Source organism: Pteropus vampyrus, unplaced genomic scaffold (assembly GCF_000151845.1).
Source record: "Pteropus vampyrus isolate Shadow unplaced genomic scaffold, Pvam_2.0 Scaffold119, whole genome shotgun sequence".
Taxonomy (NCBI): domain Eukaryota; kingdom Metazoa; phylum Chordata; class Mammalia; order Chiroptera; family Pteropodidae; genus Pteropus; species Pteropus vampyrus.
Window position 1 is genome coordinate 1224854 of NW_011888900.1, and position 25392 is coordinate 1250245.

At 37.0% G+C, this 25392-nt stretch overlaps 1 protein-coding gene and 1 pseudogene across 1 annotated transcript in view; one reads left to right on the forward strand and one right to left on the reverse strand.

The window, feature by feature from the left end:
* The window catches only part of CCDC102B (coiled-coil domain containing 102B), a 228951-nt gene that overhangs the window by 153677 nt on the left and 49882 nt on the right, over positions 1 to 25392 (reverse strand). The window contains exon 6 of the mRNA XM_023534108.1: positions 21855 to 21963. Within this exon, the coding sequence (XP_023389876.1) occupies positions 21855 to 21963 (109 nt within the window). The remainder of the gene's footprint in view (positions 1 to 21854; positions 21964 to 25392) is intronic.
* LOC111743723 lies at positions 4477 to 4593 on the forward strand (annotated as a pseudogene).

The following is a 25392-nucleotide window of genomic DNA, read 5'->3' on the forward strand; positions in this document are numbered from 1 at the left end:
AAAAAAAAAACATTGAGGAAGAGAGCCAGGTTTTGTGAAGGACAAGGCCATAATTTAGGGCACTTTCCAAAAATATTAAGAGTAGTGAGCTCTAGAGCAGTGATGCTAGAAAACATCTCTTGATCCATCACTTTCCATTATAAGTACAAGAAAACTAAATCTAGGTAAGAATGAGCAACAGAAAAAGATCATAGTTGAATAATATATAATGTTATAAGGACAAAAGAATAAGGACCAAGAATAATGTTCTTACAGACAATGAAAGTATGCTACAGATAATGAGAACATTCTAGAAATACATATCCACTAGAGAAAGGGAAAATCGCATTTTTTCAATGTGACCTAAACAAAGGAATGAAATTATAAATAATATGAAAGAGCAACACAACTGAGAATTAGCAAAACCTAAAAATGTTATAGACACAAGAAAGAATTAGATATAAAAGAAAATTCATTTCAGAAGAAATTAGAAGGCCCACAAGAGCAAATAAATGCAACAGATAATGCCTTAAGAGATAAGGTCAAGAGAAAAAGGATGCTAACATCCGAAAGTAATAAAAAATTGAAAAGAACATCAGAAACTGTGACAAACAAGGGAGAGTGACAAAGAAGATTCAACATATTTATAAATTTACTAAATTTACCAATTCTTTCCATTAAAATGGCTGAGAAAAAAATGAGTATCCCCACAGCAATGTACATATCTATGCACAAGTTGTGGTCCTGAGGTGTTTACCATGATAAGAACCCAGGACTCTTTGAAGAGTTTTATTCCAAGTGTTAAAAAAAAAAAAAAAAAAGGATAATCTGGTATATCTTGTCATACCACAGAGTAAAGAAACTATAAGAGATTGCTATGTTTGTAGCAAATGTTCTCAGAAGCCAATATCTGCCCTCTAACTTTGGTACTTTCTGAATATCAGTAAAGACAATTGCTGCAGTAGATTAAAGCACATCCAACAAGTTTAAGTTCATGAATTCATAATGATAGTAAGAAAAACTAATATGATTAACACTAGGGAATGCCAGTGATCCAACACATTATTTTATAAATTGGCAAAGAATCTCAGAAGCTAAGCAGGGTTGGGCCTGGTTAGTACTTGGATGGGAGACCATGTAGGAGACCAGGTGCTGTCGGTGTAAAATAAATTTAAAAATAAATAAATAAATTGGCAAAGAAAGGATGTAAGGTAATGAGAGGCTGACTTTTTTCTTCTATATGTGGTTGTGGGGGTGCAGATGAATATGAATGGTAGTTCATCAAGAGTTATATTGAGTCATAAAAATATAAATTTAAACATGAAAGATAACACATCCCTATTGTGTCTACTGAAAATTACTCGAAAGATCATTCAAATACCATCACTCTGTGATACTACTGAGTCTACCAACTGCATGAGAGTGCAGGTTCAGGACTTACTTCAATAATATGAGCTTACACCCTGCAGCTGACAATGGACTTCCATCCACAGAGCTACTCAAAGGCCAAAGAGAAGCCAATTAGACTCTCGAATTATAATTTATTATTCTTAACAGATTTATCCACAAGGATATCACAGTGGACACCAGAGAATTAATCATGACTTGTAGAGAACGTTCATCTGAGAAATTTAATTTGTATTTCAGCAAGAAGTTAACCAGCATATATTTTGAATAAAAGAAAACATTCAAGAAGAAAATAACAATAAATACAGTTCCTTATGTGAGTGTTTATCAACCAATATCACATACATTTAGAGAGAATGTTTATACAGGAAAAAGTTAATTTATACAATGACTGACAAACAGGGAAATCAATCACTTTCCTTTATTCCATTTGTAATCTGGAAATACTGCTTTTTTTCCCCCTTTAACTTTTGAATTAACCACATTAAGAACTTCGGATACTAAATCACAACAATCACAAAATTTTATTTCTTAGTCAGAGGCTCCGAACAAAATTTCTAGCATTTTATAAAAGGATAACAGGACAGAGGTCTGAAGGATACTGGGAAAAGATCAGGAAAGCTATGTTCTAGAGTTGGATTTGCTAAAGATATTCCCTTCGGTGACGTTACTTCCCATAAAAGGAGGAAGATAGGTGAGATTTTTACTCTGAGTAACACTCCAGTGTGGATATTATTTGAAAGCGAGACACTGAAATTGTGTACCACTTGATGAATTAGCAAAAGGAAGACTAATGAACAGCCTAGAAACCATATAAAAATAAAATGTCACACAAGAGAGTAAGACCCTTTGTTCTTTCGATTCAAAAGGAAAGAAAAGATCTTTAATAAAAACATAATTATTTTAAAACAAGGTATCATGACTTAGCAAAACATTCACAAAATAGACGTAAAATATGTTCTAAATAAAAATGAACTGTTTATTTAAAAGTCATATTTAAAGAGAAACAAGATGGAAAACCACATTTCTAATAAATGATTAACGGTATTGACTGCAAGCCAAGATGGAAGAACAGAGGCCAAATTTGCCAACCTGAAACCACTAAAAAGCAGGACAAAATATAGGAAAGAATTGTTATAAAGACGTTGAATATCAGGCAATCCCTGAGAAATGGGAAACAAACAAAAATAGCCTAAAATTGCCCAGCTTACTGTCTAGAGGGAGTTTTCAGTTCGCAGAGTCAGGAGAGGAAGCAAGGGAGAGCCTGGTGGCGTCCTTGAGTGGAGGAGGCAGAACTGGGAGTGACAGGAACTTAGCATGGGCAAGAGTACCAGAGAGGAGGGAACTGAGCAGAGCAGACCCCTGGGTTCTGCAGCGCATCACCAGGGTGGTCTCAGAGCACGCCTGGGAAGAAACACTCCCAAAAGGATTCAAAGAAATAACCCCAGGGGCTCAAAAAAGACCAGGAACAATAGTTCCTGCTCACGAATGCAGAACTAGAAAACCCCGTAATACACAGCTCATCAGGCAAAGGGGCTCAGAATGATTTTGCCTGAGTAGGAAAAACAGTCCTAAACTACGTGCTGTTCTGGTCTCACGTAACGAGGCATAAAAGCTTCAAGACACAAAGGACTGAAATGTCTCCAAGTAACAGAACAAAGCTGGAGAATAATTATAAAATACGGGAATATTCAGCACCCAATGAGGTAAAATTCCTAATGACAGAAGTCCAATCAAAAATTACGTGTCATGCAAACAAATAAGAACACATGGTCCATAATGAGGAGACGATTCAATCAATTGAAACTGGCCCAGAAATAACAGAGGTGACAGAATCAGAAGTGACTAAGGACTGAATGTCCCCTCAGCCTGAACAACTTGCGAAAGCTTTACTCGTGCGTAGGCTCTTGACTTTGATTTTCTTTGAATGTTTACTTTGAAAAAACAAAGAAACAAACTCGTAATTGCAAATCCTTTCTCTACTCTACTGAGGTATAAATTTTCTCCCAGCTTTTTGCTTTTTTTAATTCTTAATTTTTTAAAAACTTTTCAATTAAAGTTGGCATATAATATTATATTAGTCTCAGGGGTACAACGTAGTGATTAGACATTTATATAATTTATGAAGTGATCACCCCAATAAATCTAGTACCCATCTGACATCACGCATAGTTATTACAATACCTGCATTTATTTATTTATTTAATTTTTCAATTATAGTTGACATTCGGTATTATTTTATATTAGTTTCAGGTGAAGGGCATACTGTTTAGACATTTACATAATTTATGAATTGATCCCCTTGATTAGGAGTACTCACCTGGCAATATAGTTATGACAAAATTATTGACGATATTCGCTATGCTTTATTTTATATCCCCATGGCTATTTCATAACTATCAATTTGTACTACTTATCCCTTCGCTTTTTCCAAGCAACCCACAATCCCCTCTCATCTGGCAACTATCAGTTTGTTCTCCCAACCTCTTGAATTTTATAACCCAGGAAGTCTTTCTCTAGGACCTGGTGACAATCTCTTTGAAATGTAAACCTTGAAGGAGATTGCACCCTTATCATCAGTCTCCAGGAGGGTAAGAACCTAAACGGTGTCACTTAGCAAACACTGATAATCTGACCTTAGAGAAGAGCAGTTAAAAGCTCAGGAATAATCAAGGTTCTGGATATATCCCACTGATCACACCTCCTCTCCCAAAGTCTTCTAAGTCCTTCTCCGTCAGCTCTAAGGACTACGATGGGTGCCAATTAGCAAAGGGGGGACAACTTCAAGAGCCTTAATATACTTGTAATTGGACTCCTGACAAAGGGATGTGGACAAATATTTGAAAAAAAAGAATGACTAAAATTGTTCCAAATTTAATCAAAACTATAAACACACAGATATAAGAAATTCAACAAACCCCAAGTGCAAAGATAATAAAGATCATATCAACACACATCAAACTCAAATTGCTCAAAGCCAGTAATGAATAAAAAGACTTTTTAAAAATCATTTATAAGATTTTTTTTTTTTTTGGTATTTTTTTCTGGCTTACTGAGACATAATTAATGTATAAGATTGTATAAGTTTCAGTCTATGCCACGCCACCCTGAACAAGCCCGATCCCGTCTGATCTCGGAAGCTAAGCAGGGTCGGGACTGATTAGTATTTGATGGGAGATCACCTAGGAAGACCAGATGCTGTAGGCATAAAAAATAAAAAATAAGGGATTGTAAGCTGACAAGGTCCTTACAATCTGTGAGGTCAACCAACGGTTGACTCCCCTAAAAAACAAAACAAAACAGATTGTGTAAGTTTAAGGTATACAATGTGATGATTCAATACATGTATATACTGTGAAATGTTTACCACAACAAGATAAGCTAATGCATCATTCTTCTCATGTAATTACCATGTTGGCTTTATCGTTGTTATACCAAGAACGTAAAAACTCCACTCTCTTGAGTACACAATACAGCATCGTGAACCAGTTGCCATTCTGTCCTCCATGTGGCTGCACCATGCTGCATTCTTGCCGGCAATGAATGAGTTCCCGTGCTCCACATCCTCACCAGCATTTGGTGGTGTCCGTGTTCTGGATTCTGGCCATTCTAATAAGCATAAGTTCGTATCTCATTGCATTAATTTACATTTTCCTGATGAAATAGAATGTGTGGGACATCTTTTACCTAGGTTGATTCGCCATCTGTCCGTCTTCTCGGGTGAGGTGTCTATTCAGAGCATTGGCCCAATTTTAAATCTGGTTGCTTATGCTCTTGTTGCTGAGCTTTAAGGGTTCTTTGCATACTTTGGGTAACAGTCCTTTATCAGATGTGTCTTTTGCAAATATTTCTCCCAGTCTGTGGCTTGTCCTCTCATTCTCTTGGCATTGCCTTGGCAGAGAAGTGTGTGATTTTAATAAAGTCCAGCTTGTTATTTCACTCATGTGTTGTGGCTTTGGTGTTCTATCGGAAAAAGTCTTATCGTACCCAAAGGCATCTAGGTTTTCTCCTATGTTATCTTCTGGGAGTTTTATAGTTTTCAGTTTTACAATTAGGTCTGTGATCTATTCCAAAAGTTAATTTTTGGAAAGGGTATAAGGTCTGTGTCTAAATTCATCTTTTTGCAGTCGGATGTCCAGTTGTCCCAGCCTCATTTGTTGAAAAGACTGTTTTGGCTCCATTATATCGCTGTTGCTCCTTGGTCAAAGATCAGTCGACTATATTTAGGTGGGTCTATTTCTGGGCTCTCTGTTCTGTTCTGTTCTGATCTATTTGTCTGTTCTTTCACCAGTACCACACCGTCTGGATTACTGTAGCTTTATAGTAAATCTTGAAGTCCGTAATGTTAGTCCTCCAACTTTGTTCTTGCCCTTCAATATTATGTTGGCTATTCTAGTCTTTTGCTTCTCTGTCTGCTGATATCCACAAAATAGCTTGCTGGGATTTTGATTTGAATTGCATTGAACCTATAGATCGAACTAGGAAGAATTGATGTCTTAAGAATAATGAGTTTTCCTATCCAGGAATAGAAGCATCTTCAAGATATATTTTTGAATACGATGCTATTTTAATTATTGCTTCTAAGCGCTTTAAACTTCACAGAATATCCTTCTCTAAGCTCACACACTCACACACTCACGCACGCACACACACACACACACACACGCAAAGTACTTTAGCTCACACACAAAAAAGTGATATTATAGAACATCAAAGTTCTTCAGGGGAAAATGTGTTTTAGATTTTTACTTTTAGATAAATAGAGTTTTTAAAGGATTAACATGGTTTAATTCTTAATTAAATATTGCCTAAAGCTGCACATAATTATGGTAGTATAAAACTAGGAAAAATCATGTTGGAATACATTTGACTGAAGCTAAAGTATGTATTTAACTTCACCAAGTAAGAAATTATGCCGACTTTGGTAATAAGAAAAGAAGATCTTACATTTCTGCAAATCCTTAGAAATTTAATGTCTGTCTTTATTTTCTGACTTAGTCCTTCTCTATTAAAGATTAGATAGTGACCTTTCAAAACCAAAGTATTCATTTAAGGAAAATAATATTTGAAAATGTTTATCTCTTGCTTCAGATATACACAAAACAGCTAAATGTTACTATTTTTCTTATAGGAAAGAGAAAATAATTCTAATATTTTTACCTAAATAAGGTTTTCATTTAAAAAATAATAATATTTATGTTCTTTATTGAGTTGTGACAGAAATAGCTGGTAGGATAGCAGATGACAGAAACTCTATTCAAAAACCTACAAAAATTGAAAGAAGCCAGTAATTAAATTTCGCTAATGTGAAATGTCCAGAATAGGCAAATCAATAGTATTAAATTAGATTAGTGATTACCTTAAGCCGTGAGGATTGGAGGGAAATGAGAAGTGAACACTAACATATCCAGAGTTTCTTTCTGGACTGATGGGATGTTTTACAGTTGATAGTGGTGATGGTTGCACAACTGTGACTATATTAAAAAACCACTGAGTTGTGCTCTTTAAATGGATTAATTGTATAGCATGTGAATTAAATCTCAGTAAAGCCGTTAAAATGTGTAAACAGCAAAGATTATTTCAATCAAAAGAATTACGGCAATTATGCATTCTAATTTAATTTTAAATCTCCAAGAGCTCCTGTTAGGAGCATTCTGAATCAAACAATCTGAAGCATAAATGAGCTTTCACCTTTTAATTTGGATCATCGGCACCCCTATTTTAGGAAGAATAAAAAAGTCGACTCACTTCTCTCTGTAGATCATAACTGAACACTGAGATTGTAATTCAAAGTGAATTTGAAATTTTCTCACTTCCTAAAGTCTCCCTTTCTCTGTCAATATTAAAACGGCTTATGATTTAAGTTTAATTAAGTGCATATGATGCTATTCACTTTTTATATAAATAAGTTACTCTTGGAAACACTCCATCTTATATAATTTTTCACTGATTTGGTGACTTGAAATTTATTAATGCATGCCTACCCTCCCTAACATATGGCGTTCTTGAAATCTTTGGAGATTGAAGCCTGACCTGTACAAATCTTTCCCAGAGCCAAATTGCTGACAAAACCACTTTTCTTCTTTGAGACTTTGTGCCTTTTTGTGTAAATAATGCAATATCTTAGAATCAGCAAAAGCCATCTGTAGAGAACAATGAAAAAATAGGCCAAAAGTTAGGAGTCTCATCCTCCAGCAACTTTCCTTCCCTTGCCCTGAGACATTCATTCATCATCCACCTTCATTAAGCCCATTTGCAAATATCTACTGCGTCAGACCCTGGATAATAGAGGAGGTCTCTGCTCTCTGCTCTCGAGGTGATGACTTCCAGGGGCAGAGACAGAAAGCAAACAAGCACTTGTAGTGGCGCCCTAACAGCGTCCTGCCAGGATGCCCAGGGCTGTGAAGAAGAGCGCCACCTGGCGGAACCAGATGGAGCGAAGGGGAGGCAAGGGAACAGGAGAAGGTTTGGGTTTTGTGAAGCCTGAAATTTCTACAATCTGGGGACAAAGCAAAATTGGGAACGAAAATAAATATTCACTTAGAATGCGGAAACACAAGAATTCACAAATTTTAGAATGCTGTAAAATACCATAAAAATAACAAAATTCTAAAAATAGAAATTAATAGCAATAACTAGTAAGTAATAACTAAAAATTAGGTTTTTCCTGGATTTTTTACTGTATATTAATTTTAGCATGATAGTAACTTTGTCATATCATTTTCATGGAAAGGGTTTAGCATTTTGCCCAGAATAGTTGATCTTTTTTTTTTTTAATGAAATTGGGATAAATAAGCCCACAACATAATACACGGGCCAATTGGCAGTTTGGAATATTCGCTCTGTGAAGTTTCTTCCCCATAAATATAGGTATTCTAAAAAAATATCGAATATGCTTCTGAGGCAAGAACTTCCGTATTGACTAGGTATGCACGTAAACAAATCCAAAACTATATTCCACTGCGTACAAACTGTACGTACCCTCAACTCAACTGGGCAAGACTCAGAATGTTCCCACAGCTACTCCGTGTCCAACAGAGAAGAGGACAAGAGTACTGGAGAGGGAGTAGAGAGGTTTAAACAAGCGCGTCTCAATGACCTTACTTTTGCATATTACACCAAAACACATGGCGGCTCCATTATATCGCTTTTGCTCCTTGGTCAAAGATCAGTCGACTATATTTAGGTGGGTCTATTTCTGGGCTCTCTGTTCTGTTCTGTTCTGATCTATTTGTCTGTTCTTTCACCAGTACCACACCGTCTGGATTACTGTAGCTTTATAGTAAATCTTGAAGTCCGTAATGTTAGTCCTCCAACTTTGTTCTTGCCCTTCAATATTATGTTGGCTATTCTAGTCTTTTGCTTCTCTGTCTGCTGATATCCACAAAATAGCTTGCTGGGATTTTGATTTGAATTGCATTGAACCTATAGATCGAATTAGGAAGAATTGATGTCTTAAGAATAATGAGTTTTCCTATCCAGGAATAGAAGCATCTTCAAGATATATTTTTGAATACGATGCTATTTTAATTATTGCTTCTAAGCGCTTTACACTTCACAGAATATCTTTCTCTAAGCTCACACACTCACGCACACACACGCAAAGTACTTTAGCTCACACACAAAAAAGTGATATTATAGAACATCAAAGTTCTTCAGGGGAAAATGTGTTTTAGATTTTTACTTTTAGATAAATAGAGTTTTTAAAGGATTAACATGGTTTAATTCTTAATTAAATATTGCCTAAAGCTGCACATAATTATGGTAGTATAAAACTAGGAAAAATCATGTTGGAATACATTTGACTGAAGCTAAAGTATGTATTTAACTTCACCAAGTAAGAAATTATGCCGACTTTGGTAATAAGAAAAGAAGATCTTACATTTCTGCAAATCCTTAGAAATTTAATGTCTGTCTTTATTTTCTGACTTAGTCCTTCTCTATTAAAGATTAGATAGTGACCTTTCAAAACCAAAGTATTCATTTAAGGAAAATAATATTTGAAAATGTTTATCTCTTGCTTCAGATATACACAAAACAGCTAAATGTTACTATTTTTCTTATAGGAAAGAGAAAATAATTCTAATATTTTTACCTAAATAAGGTTTTCATTTAAAAAATAATAATATTTATGTTCTTTATTGAGTTGTGACAGAAATAGCTGGTAGGATAGCAGATGACAGAAACTCTATTCAAAAACCTACAAAAATTGAAAGAAGCCAGTAATTAAATTTCGCTAATGTGAAATGTCCAGAATAGGCAAATCAATAGTATTAAATTAGATTAGTGATTACCTTAAGCCGTGAGGATTGGAGGGAAATGAGAAGTGAACACTAACATATCCAGAGTTTCTTTCTGGACTGATGGGATGTTTTACAGTTGATAGTGGTGATGGTTGCACAACTGTGACTATATTAAAAAACCACTGAGTTGTGCTCTTTAAATGGATTAATTGTATAGCATGTGAATTAAATCTCAGTAAAGCCGTTAAAATGTGTAAACAGCAAAGATTATTTCAATCAAAAGAATTACGGCAATTATGCATTCTAATTTAATTTTAAATCTCCAAGAGCTCCTGTTAGGAGCATTCTGAATCAAACAATCTGAAGCATAAATGAGCTTTCACCTTTTAATTTGGATCATCGGCACCCCTATTTTAGGAAGAATAAAAAAGTCGACTCACTTCTCTCTGTAGATCATAACTGAACACTGAGATTGTAATTCAAAGTGAATTTGAAATTTTCTCACTTCCTAAAGTCTCCCTTTCTCTGTCAATATTAAAACGGCTTATGATTTAAGTTTAATTAAGTGCATATGATGCTATTCACTTTTTATATAAATAAGTTACTCTTGGAAACACTCCATCTTATATAATTTTTCACTGATTTGGTGACTTGAAATTTATTAATGCATGCCTACCCTCCCTAACATATGGCGTTCTTGAAATCTTTGGAGATTGAAGCCTGACCTGTACAAATCTTTCCCAGAGCCAAATTGCTGACAAAACCACTTTTCTTCTTTGAGACTTTGTGCCTTTTTGTGTAAATAATGCAATATCTTAGAATCAGCAAAAGCCATCTGTAGAGAACAATGAAAAAATAGGCCAAAAGTTAGGAGTCTCATCCTCCAGCAACTTTCCTTCCCTTGCCCTGAGACATTCATTCATCATCCACCTTCATTAAGCCCATTTGCAAATATCTACTGCGTCAGACCCTGGATAATAGAGGAGGTCTCTGCTCTCTGCTCTCGAGGTGATGACTTCCAGGGGCAGAGACAGAAAGCAAACAAGCACTTGTAGTGGCGCCCTAACAGCGTCCTGCCAGGATGCCCAGGGCTGTGAAGAAGAGCGCCACCTGGCGGAACCAGATGGAGCGAAGGGGAGGCAAGGGAACAGGAGAAGGTTTGGGTTTTGTGAAGCCTGAAATTTCTACAATCTGGGGACAAAGCAAAATTGGGAACGAAAATAAATATTCACTTAGAATGCGGAAACACAAGAATTCACAAATTTTAGAATGCTGTAAAATACCATAAAAATAACAAAATTCTAAAAATAGAAATTAATAGCAATAACTAGTAAGTAATAACTAAAAATTAGGTTTTTCCTGGATTTTTTACTGTATATTAATTTTAGCATGATAGTAACTTTGTCATATCATTTTCATGGAAAGGGTTTAGCATTTTGCCCAGAATAGTTGATCTTTTTTTTTTTTTAATGAAATTGGGATAAATAAGCCCACAACATAATACACGGGCCAATTGGCAGTTTGGAATATTCGCTCTGTGAAGTTTCTTCCCCACAAATATAGGTATTCTAAAAAAATATCGAATATGCTTCTGAGGCAAGAACTTCCGTATTGACTAGGTATACACGTAAACAAATCCAAAACTATATTCCACTGCGTACAAACTGTACGTACCCTCAACTCAACTGGGCAAGACTCCGAATGTTCCCACAGCTACTCTGTGTCCAACAGAGAAGAGGACAAGAGTACTGGAGAGGGAGTAGAGAGGTTTAAACAAGTGCGTCTCAATGACCTTACTTTTGCATATTACACCAAAACACATGGCCATGTTTACATCTTGCAAGGATGGAATGGGCCAAGGTCCAGGAACAGGCCCATGCGAGGTGGGTCCCAGAGCTCAAACTTCCTCAGTTTCCCCGTAGACCCACCTCTGTGAGGAGGATCACGGCCCTGCTCCTCCACAGAACGTCATGTGTTTGACTCCACAACCCAAGTCACAAATATCAAGTGCCTTCTTTCAGCACGATCTTTTTTTCCATAATACATTAAAAAATGATTTTAAGTCAATCTACCAATCAATACAATATAGATTTCATTTCATAATTGATGTTACTAACTAGGCGTACACGTAGCTATTTCTGTGCCAATAATACAACTGGCAAAAGAAGAAAAAGGCCAAGATTTGCAGTGAGTAGATTTGAATCAAGTCTCAGATAGATAGATAGACACATAGAGGATGGATGGATGGATGGATGGATGGATGGATGGATAGATAGATAGATAGATAGATAGATAGATAGATAGATAGATAGAAAATTGATAGACAGACAAATGATAGAGATACCCACCATAAGGAACTGGCTCGCAAGATCATGGAGGCTGACCGGGATCTACAGTCTGTAAACTGAAAACCCAGGAGGTCCAGTGGTGGAAGCTCTAATCCAAGTTAAAAGGCCCGAAAACCAGAAGAGCTGCTGGTGTTAACTCCAGTCTAAGTGCAACAGAGTCAAGATCCAGGAAGAGCTGATGTTTCAGTTCAAGTCCAAAGGAAGAAAAAATCTGATGTCCAAGCTCAAAGACAGTCAGACAGGAGGAATCTCCTCTTACTTGTGTGAGAGTCAGGGATTTTGTTCTATTCATGCCTTCAACTGCTTATACGAGGCCCATGCACACATGGAAGGGCAATCTGCTTTACTCAGTCTACCAATTCAAATATTAATCTCATCCAAAAACACCCTCCCAGACACACCCAGAATAGCATTTAACCAAATATTTGGGCACCCCATGGCCCAGTCAAGTTGATACATAATATTAATGATCACAATTGGTTCGGGGAGCTCCATGATCTCCCTATGCAGCTCTGCTATCTGATGCTTTAGAGCAGTCAATCTCAATTTTGGGTGCACCTCAGAACAATGAGCTTCTAAAAACACAGTTCTATGAGAAGCACCCCTAATCAATTGAATAAAAATCTCCAAAGAGAGACCTGGATTTATTTATTTTTTTATATATATATATATATATATATATATATATATATATATATATATATATATATATATATATATATATGTTTATATATATATATATATGTTTATATATATACGTTTTATATACGTACACACATATATTATATATATGAAACTATATATATGTGTTTTATACATATACACATATATATTATATATCTGAAACTATATATATGTATATATAGTTTCAGGTGAATCCACTGTTTTCTGCTAATTCAGCACGACTGCGCTGAAGAGTCATTGACTATTTCATTGACTATAACATTCAGGTTATTCATGTGAGAGTCCACCAGCACCTCGTTTTGTGTACATTAGAAGACATTAAAGTGCACACAGAATTATACCTTCCATTGGCTTTGATCATAACTGCAGAACTCTATTACAAAGGAAAAGTGCCTTGGGTGGCAATTATACATTCTAAAACGCATCTCAACGAATACTCTCTGTTCCAGTATGTCATCTGTGCCTCTTCAAGCCTCCCATATGATCCTTGTCAAAATACCAGCTACATGAGCCTTCTGTCTTTATGATTTCTTAACTCTCCTGAAAACTACTGATGCTAATTAGGACGCGTCACAGCCCGAGAGGTGTCGGTGATACCCTGAGTCCCCACCACATCCATCGCCCCTTCTCATGAGAGCAGCTAAGCTGAGTTCCTCCCACATAACTTGCCATACTTTGAGCTGCCATCCTCAGCACGACCCGAGTGTGCCTCGCTCAAGTGTTGCTGTCCAGACGGTGGCCATGGACCCATGAAAGAATCTCAGGGAGGAACTGTTTGGCAGGGGGTGGGAATTAAAGGAGACTGAAAATCACACTAAAACCTGCACATAGATGTTTACAGCAACCTTATTCATAACTGTCAAAACTTAGAAGCAACCATGATATCCTTCAGTAGATGGATAAACAAACTGTCATACATCCGGGAAATGGAATATTATTTAACACTAAAAAGAATAAGCTATCCAGCCATGACAAAACATGGAGGAAACTCAAATGCACATTACTAAGTGAAAGAAGCCAATGTGAAAAGGCCACACACTGTATGACTCCAACTATATCACATTCTGGAAAAGGAAAATCTATGGTGACAGTAAAAAGACCAGTGGTTGCCGGGGGTTGGGGGGCAAGGAGGGATGAACAGGCACAGCACGGAAAACTTTTAGGACAGTGAAAATATTATATATGTTACCATGATAATGAATACACATCATTACACCTTTGTCCAAACCCAGAATGTACAACACCAAGAGTTACTGAGGTAAATGATGCCTTTGGGTGATTACAACGTGTCAGTGTAGGTTCGTCCTCGGTTAAAAATATACCATCCTGCGGAGGGATGCTGGTAATGGGCGAGGCTCATAAGCAGAGGGGCGGGAGGAACGTGGGAGAACCCCATGACGGAGGACTGCATGGAGGCTCCTCAAAACACTAAAAATATCACGTGATCCAACAGGTCTGTCTTCTGCATATACATCCAAAATAATTAAAATCAGGATCCTCAAGAGATGTCCGCATTCCCATGTTCACCGCAGCATTGTTCACAATAAACGAGATGTGGAAACCACCCGAATGTCCACTGACAGGTGAATGGAATATCACTCAGACTTAAAAGGAAGGAAATCCTGCCACTTGCAATGACACCGATGAACTTAGAAGACATTATGCTAAGTGAAATAAGTCGGTCACAGAAAGACACATACTGCATGTTTCCACATAGGTGAGGTATGTAAAACAGTCAAACTCAGAGATGCAGAGACTAGAACGGTGTCATGGTGGGCTGGGGAGGGGCAGATGGGGAATTATTTTTAAACGGGTATAAAGTCTCTGTTACGCAGGTGACTAAGCTCTAGAGACCTGCTGTACGGCACAGTGCTTATAGTTAATATCATGGCACAGGACACTGTAAATGTGGTAAGAGGGTAGAGCCCCCGTTAAATGTTCTCACACACACACACGCACGTGCACACACACACGCACACACAAGAACACAGGGAAATTTTTGAAGGTGACGGATAGGATTCGTACCTTGGCTGTGGTGACGGTATCACAGGTGTGTGCATCTGCCCAAAGTCATCGAAATGTAGACACTAAATGTGTGCAATTTTTTGCATATTAAATGTATTTCAGGAAAGCTAAATTTTCATTAGAAATACTTGGAAATCCCCCCCAAAAAACATGTCACCTCCCCACTCAAAAATATAATGAGCTTCTACCCCTAGAGTTCTTGTATTTAAATTACATATTTGGAAAAATAAATAAATAAAAAGATTTTATAGAGCAATAAATGATATGTAATATATATTTTAAAATGGACAACTTTACATTTATTATTCTAGATTTTTTTATATTGTGGAGACATTTTGAAATGGTATACTATACATTCCTGTTTAAATCTGATGTTTTTACTCAGTAGTATATAATCAATACCTTTAGTGTCAGTACATGGTGGGGGTGAGGTGGGCATAGTCTTAAGGAAATGAAGGCAAATGCCTTGCTTGCTTCTCCTTTCCAACACAAAAACTGCTCCTGCAGGTAAAAAACAAGAAAGAAACAAACAAAAAAACACTAATTCTATTTACTAAATGAAGGATCCTTATCTCCGGAATGGTCTTAACTGATATGCCTGCATAGAGCTTTCTTATAGAAAAAAAAAAAAAAAAAAAAAAAATCTCTGAATTTACAAGGCATGCATTACTGGACAACGTCCTGTCAACTGAATATAAAACAAAGGTGTTCGTGGACCAAATGACCTCCGCTATGTGGAACCTTTGCTACTGTGTAACTCATTTCGAGATCTTATCATTAATTTTTTTAACCTACTTTCATCATGATTCTCAAACTATTAATCTGTGCAGATTAATTAAATATCATCTGAATTATTTGTTTTAATTTTTATAATAGTATTACTTAAACAAATGTTAAAACATCTTATTTCAACCTTTTTCTTGACTCTTTTGTTTCTATGAGTAAAAGCGGATTCTGAACAGCCTAATTTTCTTTCATAATTCTTATAACAGCCTTGGAGTTAAGTCATCTCAGTGTTCTGAGGGCTACCTTGGCGATGTCTATAAATTATCCACTATTAGTTCGATTAATTCTGACTTGTGTAATTTAGTGCTTGTATTATTCTTAATTACGTTTGTTTTAAAAAGGTCTTGAAGGCACTTATGTCAGCAAAGTGGTGTCCCATGTGCTTCACTGCCCTTTTGTATTTACGGAATTCTAATATGGCATTTTATCAGCCTCGCTCTTTGGCCTGATAAGTTAATTTATGTCCTGCAAAGAACGAGCTGTACAGATGTTCACAGTGGATGGGATGTCAGGGGTGAAGGTTCACTCCAGCATCCTGAGAAACCACAAATCCAGAGGGAAGGAGAGCAGCAGCCCCATCAGGCTAACAAAGGACAAGCGGAGGGTTCCAACTGCCCTCGGTCTCCTTACGCGGTAGCCAAAGCTGCTGCCACTCAGCGCTACGGGTGACTGCCCTCGACAGAAAACAGGATGGGCCTAGAGGTATTACTCAGGCTTCTTCCAAGACACAGAACCAGTAGGACATGACAGAGACAGACTGGGGTTTATTATAATAGGCTCACGCACTTAGGGGAACCCGAGAGTCCCAGACTCGGCCATCTGCAAGCTGCAGAACAAGGACAGCCAGTGGGTGGTCCAGCCTGAGCCCAGGAACCAGGGGAGCCAGGGGAGGAAGTTCTCGTCCAGGCCCGAAGACCTGAGCATCAGGGACCGGCGATGCACACCCCGGTCCAAGTCCCAGAGCCTAAGGACCAGGCGGTGCGACGTTTGGCAGCAGGAGGACGTGGACATTCCAGCTCCAGCAGGGAGCACATGTGCCCTCTGTCTGCCCTTTTGTTGTGTTCCTGAGCCCAGTGGGTGGGATGATGCCACCTGCACTGTGGAGGGTGACTCTGTACACTCAGTCTATGTTCAAATGCTAATCTCTTCCTGAAACGCCCTCACAGACGCACCAAGAAATACCGTTTTTATCAGCTATTTGGGCATCCCTTAGCTTAGTCAAGGTGACACATAAAATTAACGACCACAGGTCCACCCTTAGTCAACCTGGCACCCACATGCACTTCCTTAAGCCATACTTAATTGTCAAATAAAAACAGTAAAAAGGTCATAATTCTGCCTGCTCAACATGACACAATTGTTAGCATCCAACTGAAAATGGACTAATCCCTTCCCAGAAGAGGGGAGGGGGAGGGAGAGAAAGGGAGAGAAAGGGAGAGAGAGGGAGAGACAGAGAGAGACAGAGAGACAGAGACAGAGAGACAGAGAGAGACAGAGAGACAGAGGGAGAGATCACACACAAATGTATTCAAGCAAAATGAGGAAATAAATACTCATGGCAGTTCCTGTCCTTGCTTCTGCAGCTGGTCACAGGGTCGTAGCTACCTTCTTCGTCTGTCTGCTCTGAATTCCCTTTGCAGTCAGCGAGCACTTCAGCTGGTCATGTCCTTTACCGGGCAGGATGCCCCGAACCTTCATTCCTGAGGCTCTGGGCCATCGCAATCGTGCCTGAGTCTGGTCGTCACAGATTTTCATTGACCTTCATCACAGGGCATGGTAATACTAAGAGGCTCCCTCAGGTAACGGGCCTCCTGTGTTCCAGACCCCCTCTTCCTCACCTCCACTGTGGAGAAGTCCAATGTCCTCTCGACAGGCAGGGCCACTCACCCCAGGTGGCACAGAAACTCCACTCCTGGCACAGAGTGCAACCCGCCAGGGCGGCAGCCTTCACCTCCCGTTCGGTGGAGTCGCGTGTCTCCGGTAGAAACACCCTCCCTTTGGAACTAGGACCTGTAGGCCAGCAGAGAATAACGTCGCGAGAGCAGAAAGCAAAAGTTTTGATGGTGGATGGGTCACTAGGGGTAGTAGCGAGCGGTGCCACCTCCATTCCCACCCCTTGGGTCCTGGATCTGTGAATCCTGGCTGCTGGAGGAAGGACGGCATACATGAGATGCCCATTCAGAGCACATCCCGACTTCTGAGAACTCTGCCATGTCTCTGCAAGGCACTGTCACCTCGCTGGCCCTGTAACTGGTCTCCGAAAGGCCATTTCATCATTCTACTGAGCCAGCGGCTTCAGGACAGGGGGACATTTGTAAGATCAGTGGCTTTCATGAGCAAAGACCCGTGGCTCCATCCCTTCTGCTGAGAAGTGCGCCTTGATCAGAAGCCATGCTCTGTGGGACACGATGAGGGCGGAGCCAGCATTCTGTGAGTCCGTGGACGGCGGGGAAGGCGAATCCCTGCTTGGAGCATCCTTCCCAGCAAGCTGCGCCCTCGAGCATGGAAACAGTCCAGTGCTGTCAACCTGCCGCCAGGTAGCGGGCCGATCACCTTGGGGACTGGCGCCATTTCGGAGGCTCGGTGTCGGGTTTTGCTGCGGGCAGGTTGGGATTGAGCGGAAGAAAGTTGAGTGGATCTGACGAAATGAATGGAAGCCAGTGAGGCTGGAGGTCAGTGTGAACGAGGCAGAATGACAGGTGTAGGGGCAGCAGGAAACGCATTCGGAAGGGAAACCATGCACTGCTGGATTAGAACACAAGCCCTCCCTGCAGCCTTCTTGGTAGTTACCTGGATGGTCTGGAGGTATGTGAAGGAGGATGGGGGAGGGAGAAGTATCCTTCTTCCCTCCCCCACCAGCTGGTAAAAAAAAAAAGAGGAGGAGGAAGAGAGTATCTTCGATGACCCTCTCTTGATGTATAATAGCTCCCATATGACATAATCTTTTTCAAAGTGAAGGTATCAGTGTAGAATTTTAGCAACAATATAATTCATAATTCTAACTTTCTCATTTCCCCCAGATTAGAGAGGTGCTTTGAGGTGTTTGAGGTAAGGCTTCAACGTAAGCTATCAGAACCATTAAAGAGGCCCCAGGAAGCCTGCATCTCTATAAATATTTACTATAAATTTTTATAAAAGAACACTGTAAATTATAAACTACTAGGAACGTTGTTGCTATCACAAAAAAAGATAGAATATTTCTTAATAAAATCCATAAAAACATGCCAGGTAAAAGCACATAATTTTTAAAGAAAGATTAAAAAGCTACTTTGCATTTTTCTGCTTGATATCAATTTTAAAATGTTAGCAGTATCCTTCATATGTGGTAAAAAGTATCTATTATGGAAAGAATTAGTCATTTATTGTTAAAGCCAGGTACAAAAATTATTTGTAATCAATATTACTCACATGAACATTTGATTTTCTAGATCATGAGATTTCATAAAAATGATCATTTCAGCACACTTGGAATGCATAATCTAATCCCAAATCAATATTAGCAGACTTGCAAAGGAAAAACTAAATAAGTATGAAATTCAGCATGGGAATACCATTTCAAAAGTAATCATCTCTACTACTCATTGTCTTGGTTGTGTTTTAAATACTTATTAGATCTTACAATTAAATTCTTCTCTAAATGTCAGTGATTTAAGAACGAGTTCCCTCTAAAGCACACCGGACTTTGAAATACATTTTAAAAAATCTTGATCTATTAGCACATCTGTTTTCAACTCTAAAAATTGCTAAGCTTTTCATCAGCAGTTCCTAGCAAGACATGTATTCGCTGGTAACGGTTTCAGCATCTGAAAAAGAATTACACTTGCATCCGATACTTTTTGTACGGTAGATGAAGAGGACAGAGAAAGCTAAGGTAGTTTTGAGAATTTTTGACAAGTGAAGAAAAGGGAACCTCATATGAGGTTCCAAAGAATGCATCACGACACAGGTTTTGATTGTCAGTCAACTGTATAAGAACTTTGAATATTTTACCTTCATAATTACTCTATAATGCCACTTCTAAATGTACCATAAAAATCTTGTTTTGTTATCATCTAGTATAAAACAATTAAACAAGTATATGTAAGTAATTACATGTGACTAAGTATTATTATTTATTCAGTTTTAAATATTTTAAGCATTTCTTAATATTTCATAAAAATAATTTAAATGTATGTGCATATCACAGTTCATCAAAAAGGCTCTATGAATATCACAAATTCCTTTTTAAGGAAATGCAAAGAGATATTTTAAAAAACAATAGTCATGTAAATAATTCAAACGGCATTTTTCTTTATCTCGGTTTATATTAACTTCTATCATCTACAATAAAAACTCTTTTCATTCACTGCCACTGTCATTCATTGTTCAAATTCAGTTCCTCTAACTAAAACAAGCCCTCAAACTTTAAATAGTCGAAGAAATTTTCCACAGAAAATTTGAAGTTTCCTCTGTCCCAACAACCCTATTCTCATTTGACCTAGCTAAAGGATTACATATGTATTAACATATATTCCTGTAGGGGCATCAAAATATAGACCCAATTTATACTGTAAATGCTACATTCGTTTCTTCTCATCTATAGAGCTTTGTTAAGCAACTCAAAATACACATTTTCCCATTTGATACCAGAAATACCATCTTTGCATAGAAAACATTAAACATTTAAAATATACATATCGCTTTGCAGACCAACTCAAAACCATGACTTTTTCAAAAACAGTTGCTACATAAATGTTAAATTACTTGTATAAGTAATTGATATCAAGCATTACAAGACTAGCATTATCAAGTCTATACTACCCACTAGTGGCAAAATATAGTAAGTGCATTTTTCTTTTAAAATTAAGACCAGTTTTATCTTAAATATTAGCTTTCTCAATTAAATTTGCAGCCCATCATATTACAGAGAAAATACACGTAGACTCTAAGCATACCAAGATTTTTTGTTGTGAATTATTTTTCCTGTATAAAATTAATTTACTATAAATGTTCACACCTAGAGACATCATGTTCAGTTAGCTACCTGTGAATATAAATACTGAGTCCACATAAAAATACATGCGTGTATATACATGCACACACATGCGCAGACACAGACACACACCATATATATATCTCCAAAGTGTATTCTAGAAACAGAACCTCTCTGACAATCTCACATGAATCCATAAAGGAGAAGTAAACTGAATCGAGTTTGTTAGCTTTCTTTAATTTACCCCTTATAGAGAAATGTTCTCAGACTAACCTTGTATGGTTCTCACTGAAATTACTTTTTGTTATAAATGATTTTTATGTGGGAGATAACTGCTTAAGAATATTAGGAAAAGCTCTTCCTCCTTTCAAATCTCAGTAGTCCTCAGGGCTAACACAGCTGACTATTTCTGAACTTGTGCATGGTAATGACCATGCTCTATGCCATGGGGCTGCCCGCATATGATCTGGAATTAAGGCACGTGCTGGCACCTAAGCTTCTTGAACATCCCATCATGTGAATTCAGCAAACTTAAGTTAATGACGCTGAGCTTTATCACTTGTTGGAAACAAACCTGAAGCAACATTCATATGGGAACTCTGCCACGTCTCTGCAAGGCATTGTCACCTAGCTCACCAAGTAACAACTGATGGAAGAGGGCTTCAGATTAAGACACGATTACATAATTGATTTAGACACTCGGCTTCTTCAGACAGCTGTCGGCACACACATGGTTTGTACATGTGTATATATTTGTATATAAACACATATATATCGCATAGGCATCAGCTAAATGTTGAGTCATTCGAGAGCATTTAGCTTGTCATTATTTTTGCTTAGTATTTTTCTTTGCTCATTATTCTATCCCACATATTCATCTAGCACAATGCTTTAGTACAGCACATATGTTCAATTAATATTGTTTAAATAATGAATATCAAAAATAATTAAAATGGAAAGGGTTCATGACATAATTCTATTGATGAAAATGCAAAGGAAAACTATAACAAGTGGCAACGATAAGGCCAGTATGAAAAGAAGCTAAATACGCTTGGGATATATTGATATTTTCAGACTGCTTTATAAAAGAAAGAGATGCAATTATTTAATATGGATGTTTGTTATGATACAATGACATCTTCAGCAGTCCCTTCACGTGTGCCTGAAATGAACAGTTCATTGTGTCAGGTGGTTGATCAATATAAATGAGTTATTCGGAACGAGATCTCTAATGGCCTGAGTCTGAGTCTACTAGTGACACAATTTCAGTATTCCTCTCACAGAGGAAATCCAAGTTGTTAACCTCTTTTCCCCTTGTCTGTGGAGCCTGCTGCCTTGTGCCCAGCAGGTCGCACACTGGGCGGAGAAAGCCTCCTTTCATTCATTCCTTTACCCTGGACGTCTCCATACCTCGTCCACGCTTCTTGCCTTCGACTCCTTCAGTTCTTCATACTTCCGTTTCCACAGAGACACAGCTGACTCCAGCCGTTCTATTTCTTTTTCCAAAGACGAACGCATTCTAAATGAAGAATTACAAGCGAAATAGACTTACGATTTAAAAATAGTTGTAGAAATGCCTTCAATTTTAGATATGCTATTTTCCTAATTTTTCATATTTATATATGGTCATTGTCATGACAGAAAACCTTTTTCAGTTTATTAAAAATTATAAATATTGAATAAAAACTGTTTTAATTTGTTATTCTGTCAATTAGCTTTACAGTAGGTTAAACATATTTCATTGAGCTTTGCCCATGTCAAAATAATTGACTTTCTATTTGCTTTCTCCTGAATTATTATTTGTTGGAGTAACATGAATAGAACATGAGAATGTTTTTAGGCATTAAAAAATTTTTTTTAAGATATATGTAAAATATAAATAGTTTTTATTAAAGGATATTAATTAGATGTGTATACCGAAGCATACACTGATAAATTTCTCCTTAAAATTAATTTTGAGAATTATTTTATTCATAAATAGAATATAAAAATTGTACTTGAAAATTTGAAAAATGTCTCAATTTTTAAATTTACAAGTTCAAAATGATACATGCTGAAAAATCAATGCCAGATTTTAACATTACACTTTAATAAATCAAATGATAATGTTAGCCAAAAGAGGTCACATTAACATAAAAAAGATTTATTATCACTGAAGAATAAATGCTAATTTTCAAAAAGGTCACCAAAATTACCAGGATAACTATTCCTTCTAGGATGTTATAAGAAGTTCAAGAACATTTCAAACTATAAATTTATTTAACTTTAATCTCATGTATATAGAAATATGGGTATATTCTAAAGATATAACTATATCTAGGTTATATCTAGACTTAGCATCCGTATTCCTAGTTCATAAAATAAAAATAATATAATTTTATTAAAGTATATAAAATCAATATTTGTACTCCTTATTTAAAGCAAATTAGTAATAAATATATTTATTCCTCTTAGTATGTATCTTAAATAAAAAAACTGATTATTACTTTACTGAAAAAAATATTGTATTTTTTTTATGTAAAAAGGTACAATTTAATCAGAGAAATGAGAGGACAGGCAATTCATAAAAATTAATGACGACGTGATGCTTAAATATTTTTTAGTATAGCCTTATCCAAAAAATGTTGTGACTATGCAAGCCTTAAGGACATTGCACACTCACATTTATGCAGCAGAGGGCACTCTTTTATCTTTAATTTTCTGGCCTAATCAATTTATTCTATATTTTAGAGAGATTTTCATAATCGATTACTTATACAGTTAAATTTTTAATGAAAATTTAAGCTATCATCATAGTACTTGAACTACAAAAAGGCAAAGAAAAAAAGTAATTTTACCCTGAAGGATAGTGCATATTTTATACACAAATTCTTTTTAAAAAACTAAATTAAGATAAAGATCAGTAAAAATACAGCATTTTAATATGTTATAAACTTCTAAAAATTGGATTGCTAAACTACATAAATTTGCAGAATATAAAAGATAAAGTGTAAACCAAAATAATTTTTATGGAAAGTGTGATTATATTTCTATGCAATCTTTTGATACTTTGTAAACTATCATGATCCCATAATAATTGGGCATAAAATTTAGCTATCTAAACAGGAAGATTATACAAAATATTTCTCAGAGGTGAAAATTCCTGAAACATTAATATTTGGAAATAAATATTAATCATTTATAAACTGTGAAAATTCATTGTAAAATATCTAATCAGCATTATTTTATAGTTCTATTAATGTAGAATTTTTGTACCAGACAAAAATAATTGACTTGTAATAACATTTAGATATCTATTTTTCTATTAGTCCAAAATCTAAACTAAGTATTTATGTATACTTAGTTTATTTATTATTTGTTTGTTATTTATGAATACTTAGAATATTTATTATGAATAATAATTTTTACCAAGTATACTTTCAATATTTGGCACTGTCTGATTGCATTCCCAACTATTTATAATTATGTCTTTCAGCATCTTTCATTTTTGGCATCTTTCAGCAAATAGCCATTTAGTTAATTTAATTAGAAAAGAGATAATTTAAAGAATACTGTTAAGCTCGAAGATGTCCAGGAAGACCAGAGACCAAGGCTTGGAGGTGATGCATCCAGGATCACCAAAGCCCCTTCTCATGCCACAGAACTGGTCCTATGAAGACCCCACTGCCCATTGCCTTCCCTGCCTGTTGCTGGTACACTTTCCCAGGATCAATTAGGGTCCGGCAAACAAATATATTCATATTAGCTAATTTTAGCAGAAAAGGAAATTAATAGGTCAAAAAAAAAAAATCTGGGAGAGCCAGAGAAGCAAATGGGGAACCCACGAAGCCAGAAGACACAAACATAAGGCCATCAGAATCTTCCCATCGGCACCAATGGAGGCCCCCACTAAGTCACAGACAGCACAGCGTGACCGCAACGCCAACACCTAGAGCCTCAGGCTGGCGTCAGCGGAGACCAGAAGCCACTTCTTCCTCTGGAGATAAGATATGGCTACGACCGCTGACATCCTCCACCCTAGGAAGGGTTATGGGTGCAAAATAGGCCAGGTAGCTGCCTCCGAAGTGCTGCTCCCAGGTCTAATGCCTGCACTCGAACTGCAAGACGGACGGAGCTAGAGACTGACTCGCATTTTTCCCAGTCTCGGCAGAAAAACAGACTCTGTCTCTTTAGGTGGACAATGGCCTAAACACAAAATAGATACTAGAGAGTAAGAAATGGCAAAAGTCCACAAAAATTAATTCAAAACAAATGAAAGACTTAAATATAAGACTTGAAGCTACAGAATTTCTGGAAGAAAACAGGGGAAAAGTTCCTGGAATTGGTCTTGACAATGATTTTCATGAGGCAACACCAAAAGCACAGGCGACGAGACACAAATAAACAGTGGGACTCTACATCCAGCTGAAAAGCTTTTCACAGCAGAGGAAACCATCCACAGAATGAAAAGGCGATTTGTGTAATGGGAGAAAATATTTGCAAATCATCTATCTGGTAGGGGGTTAATAGCCAAAATATATAAGAAACTCATACAACTCAACAACGAAAAATAAAATAGAATAAAATAAAGTAACCCAATTAAAGAATGGGCAAAGGACTGGAATAGACATTTTTCTAAAGATACATAAATGACCAAAAAGTATATGAAAAGGTGCTCAACATCACTAATCAGGAAAACACAGATCAAAACCACAGTGAAGTATCAGCTTATATATACCTGTTAGCATGGCTGCCATCAAAAAGCCAAGAGGTAAGTGTTGGCGAGGCTGAGGCACAAAGGGAAGCTCGTGTTGGTGGGAATGTAAACTGGTACAGACACTATGGAAAACAGTGTGTGGCTTCCTCAAAAAATTAGACTAGAACTACCCTATGATCCAGCAATTCCACTTCTGGGTATATATCCAAAGAAAATATCAGTATCTTGAGGAGATAGCTGCATTCCCATGTT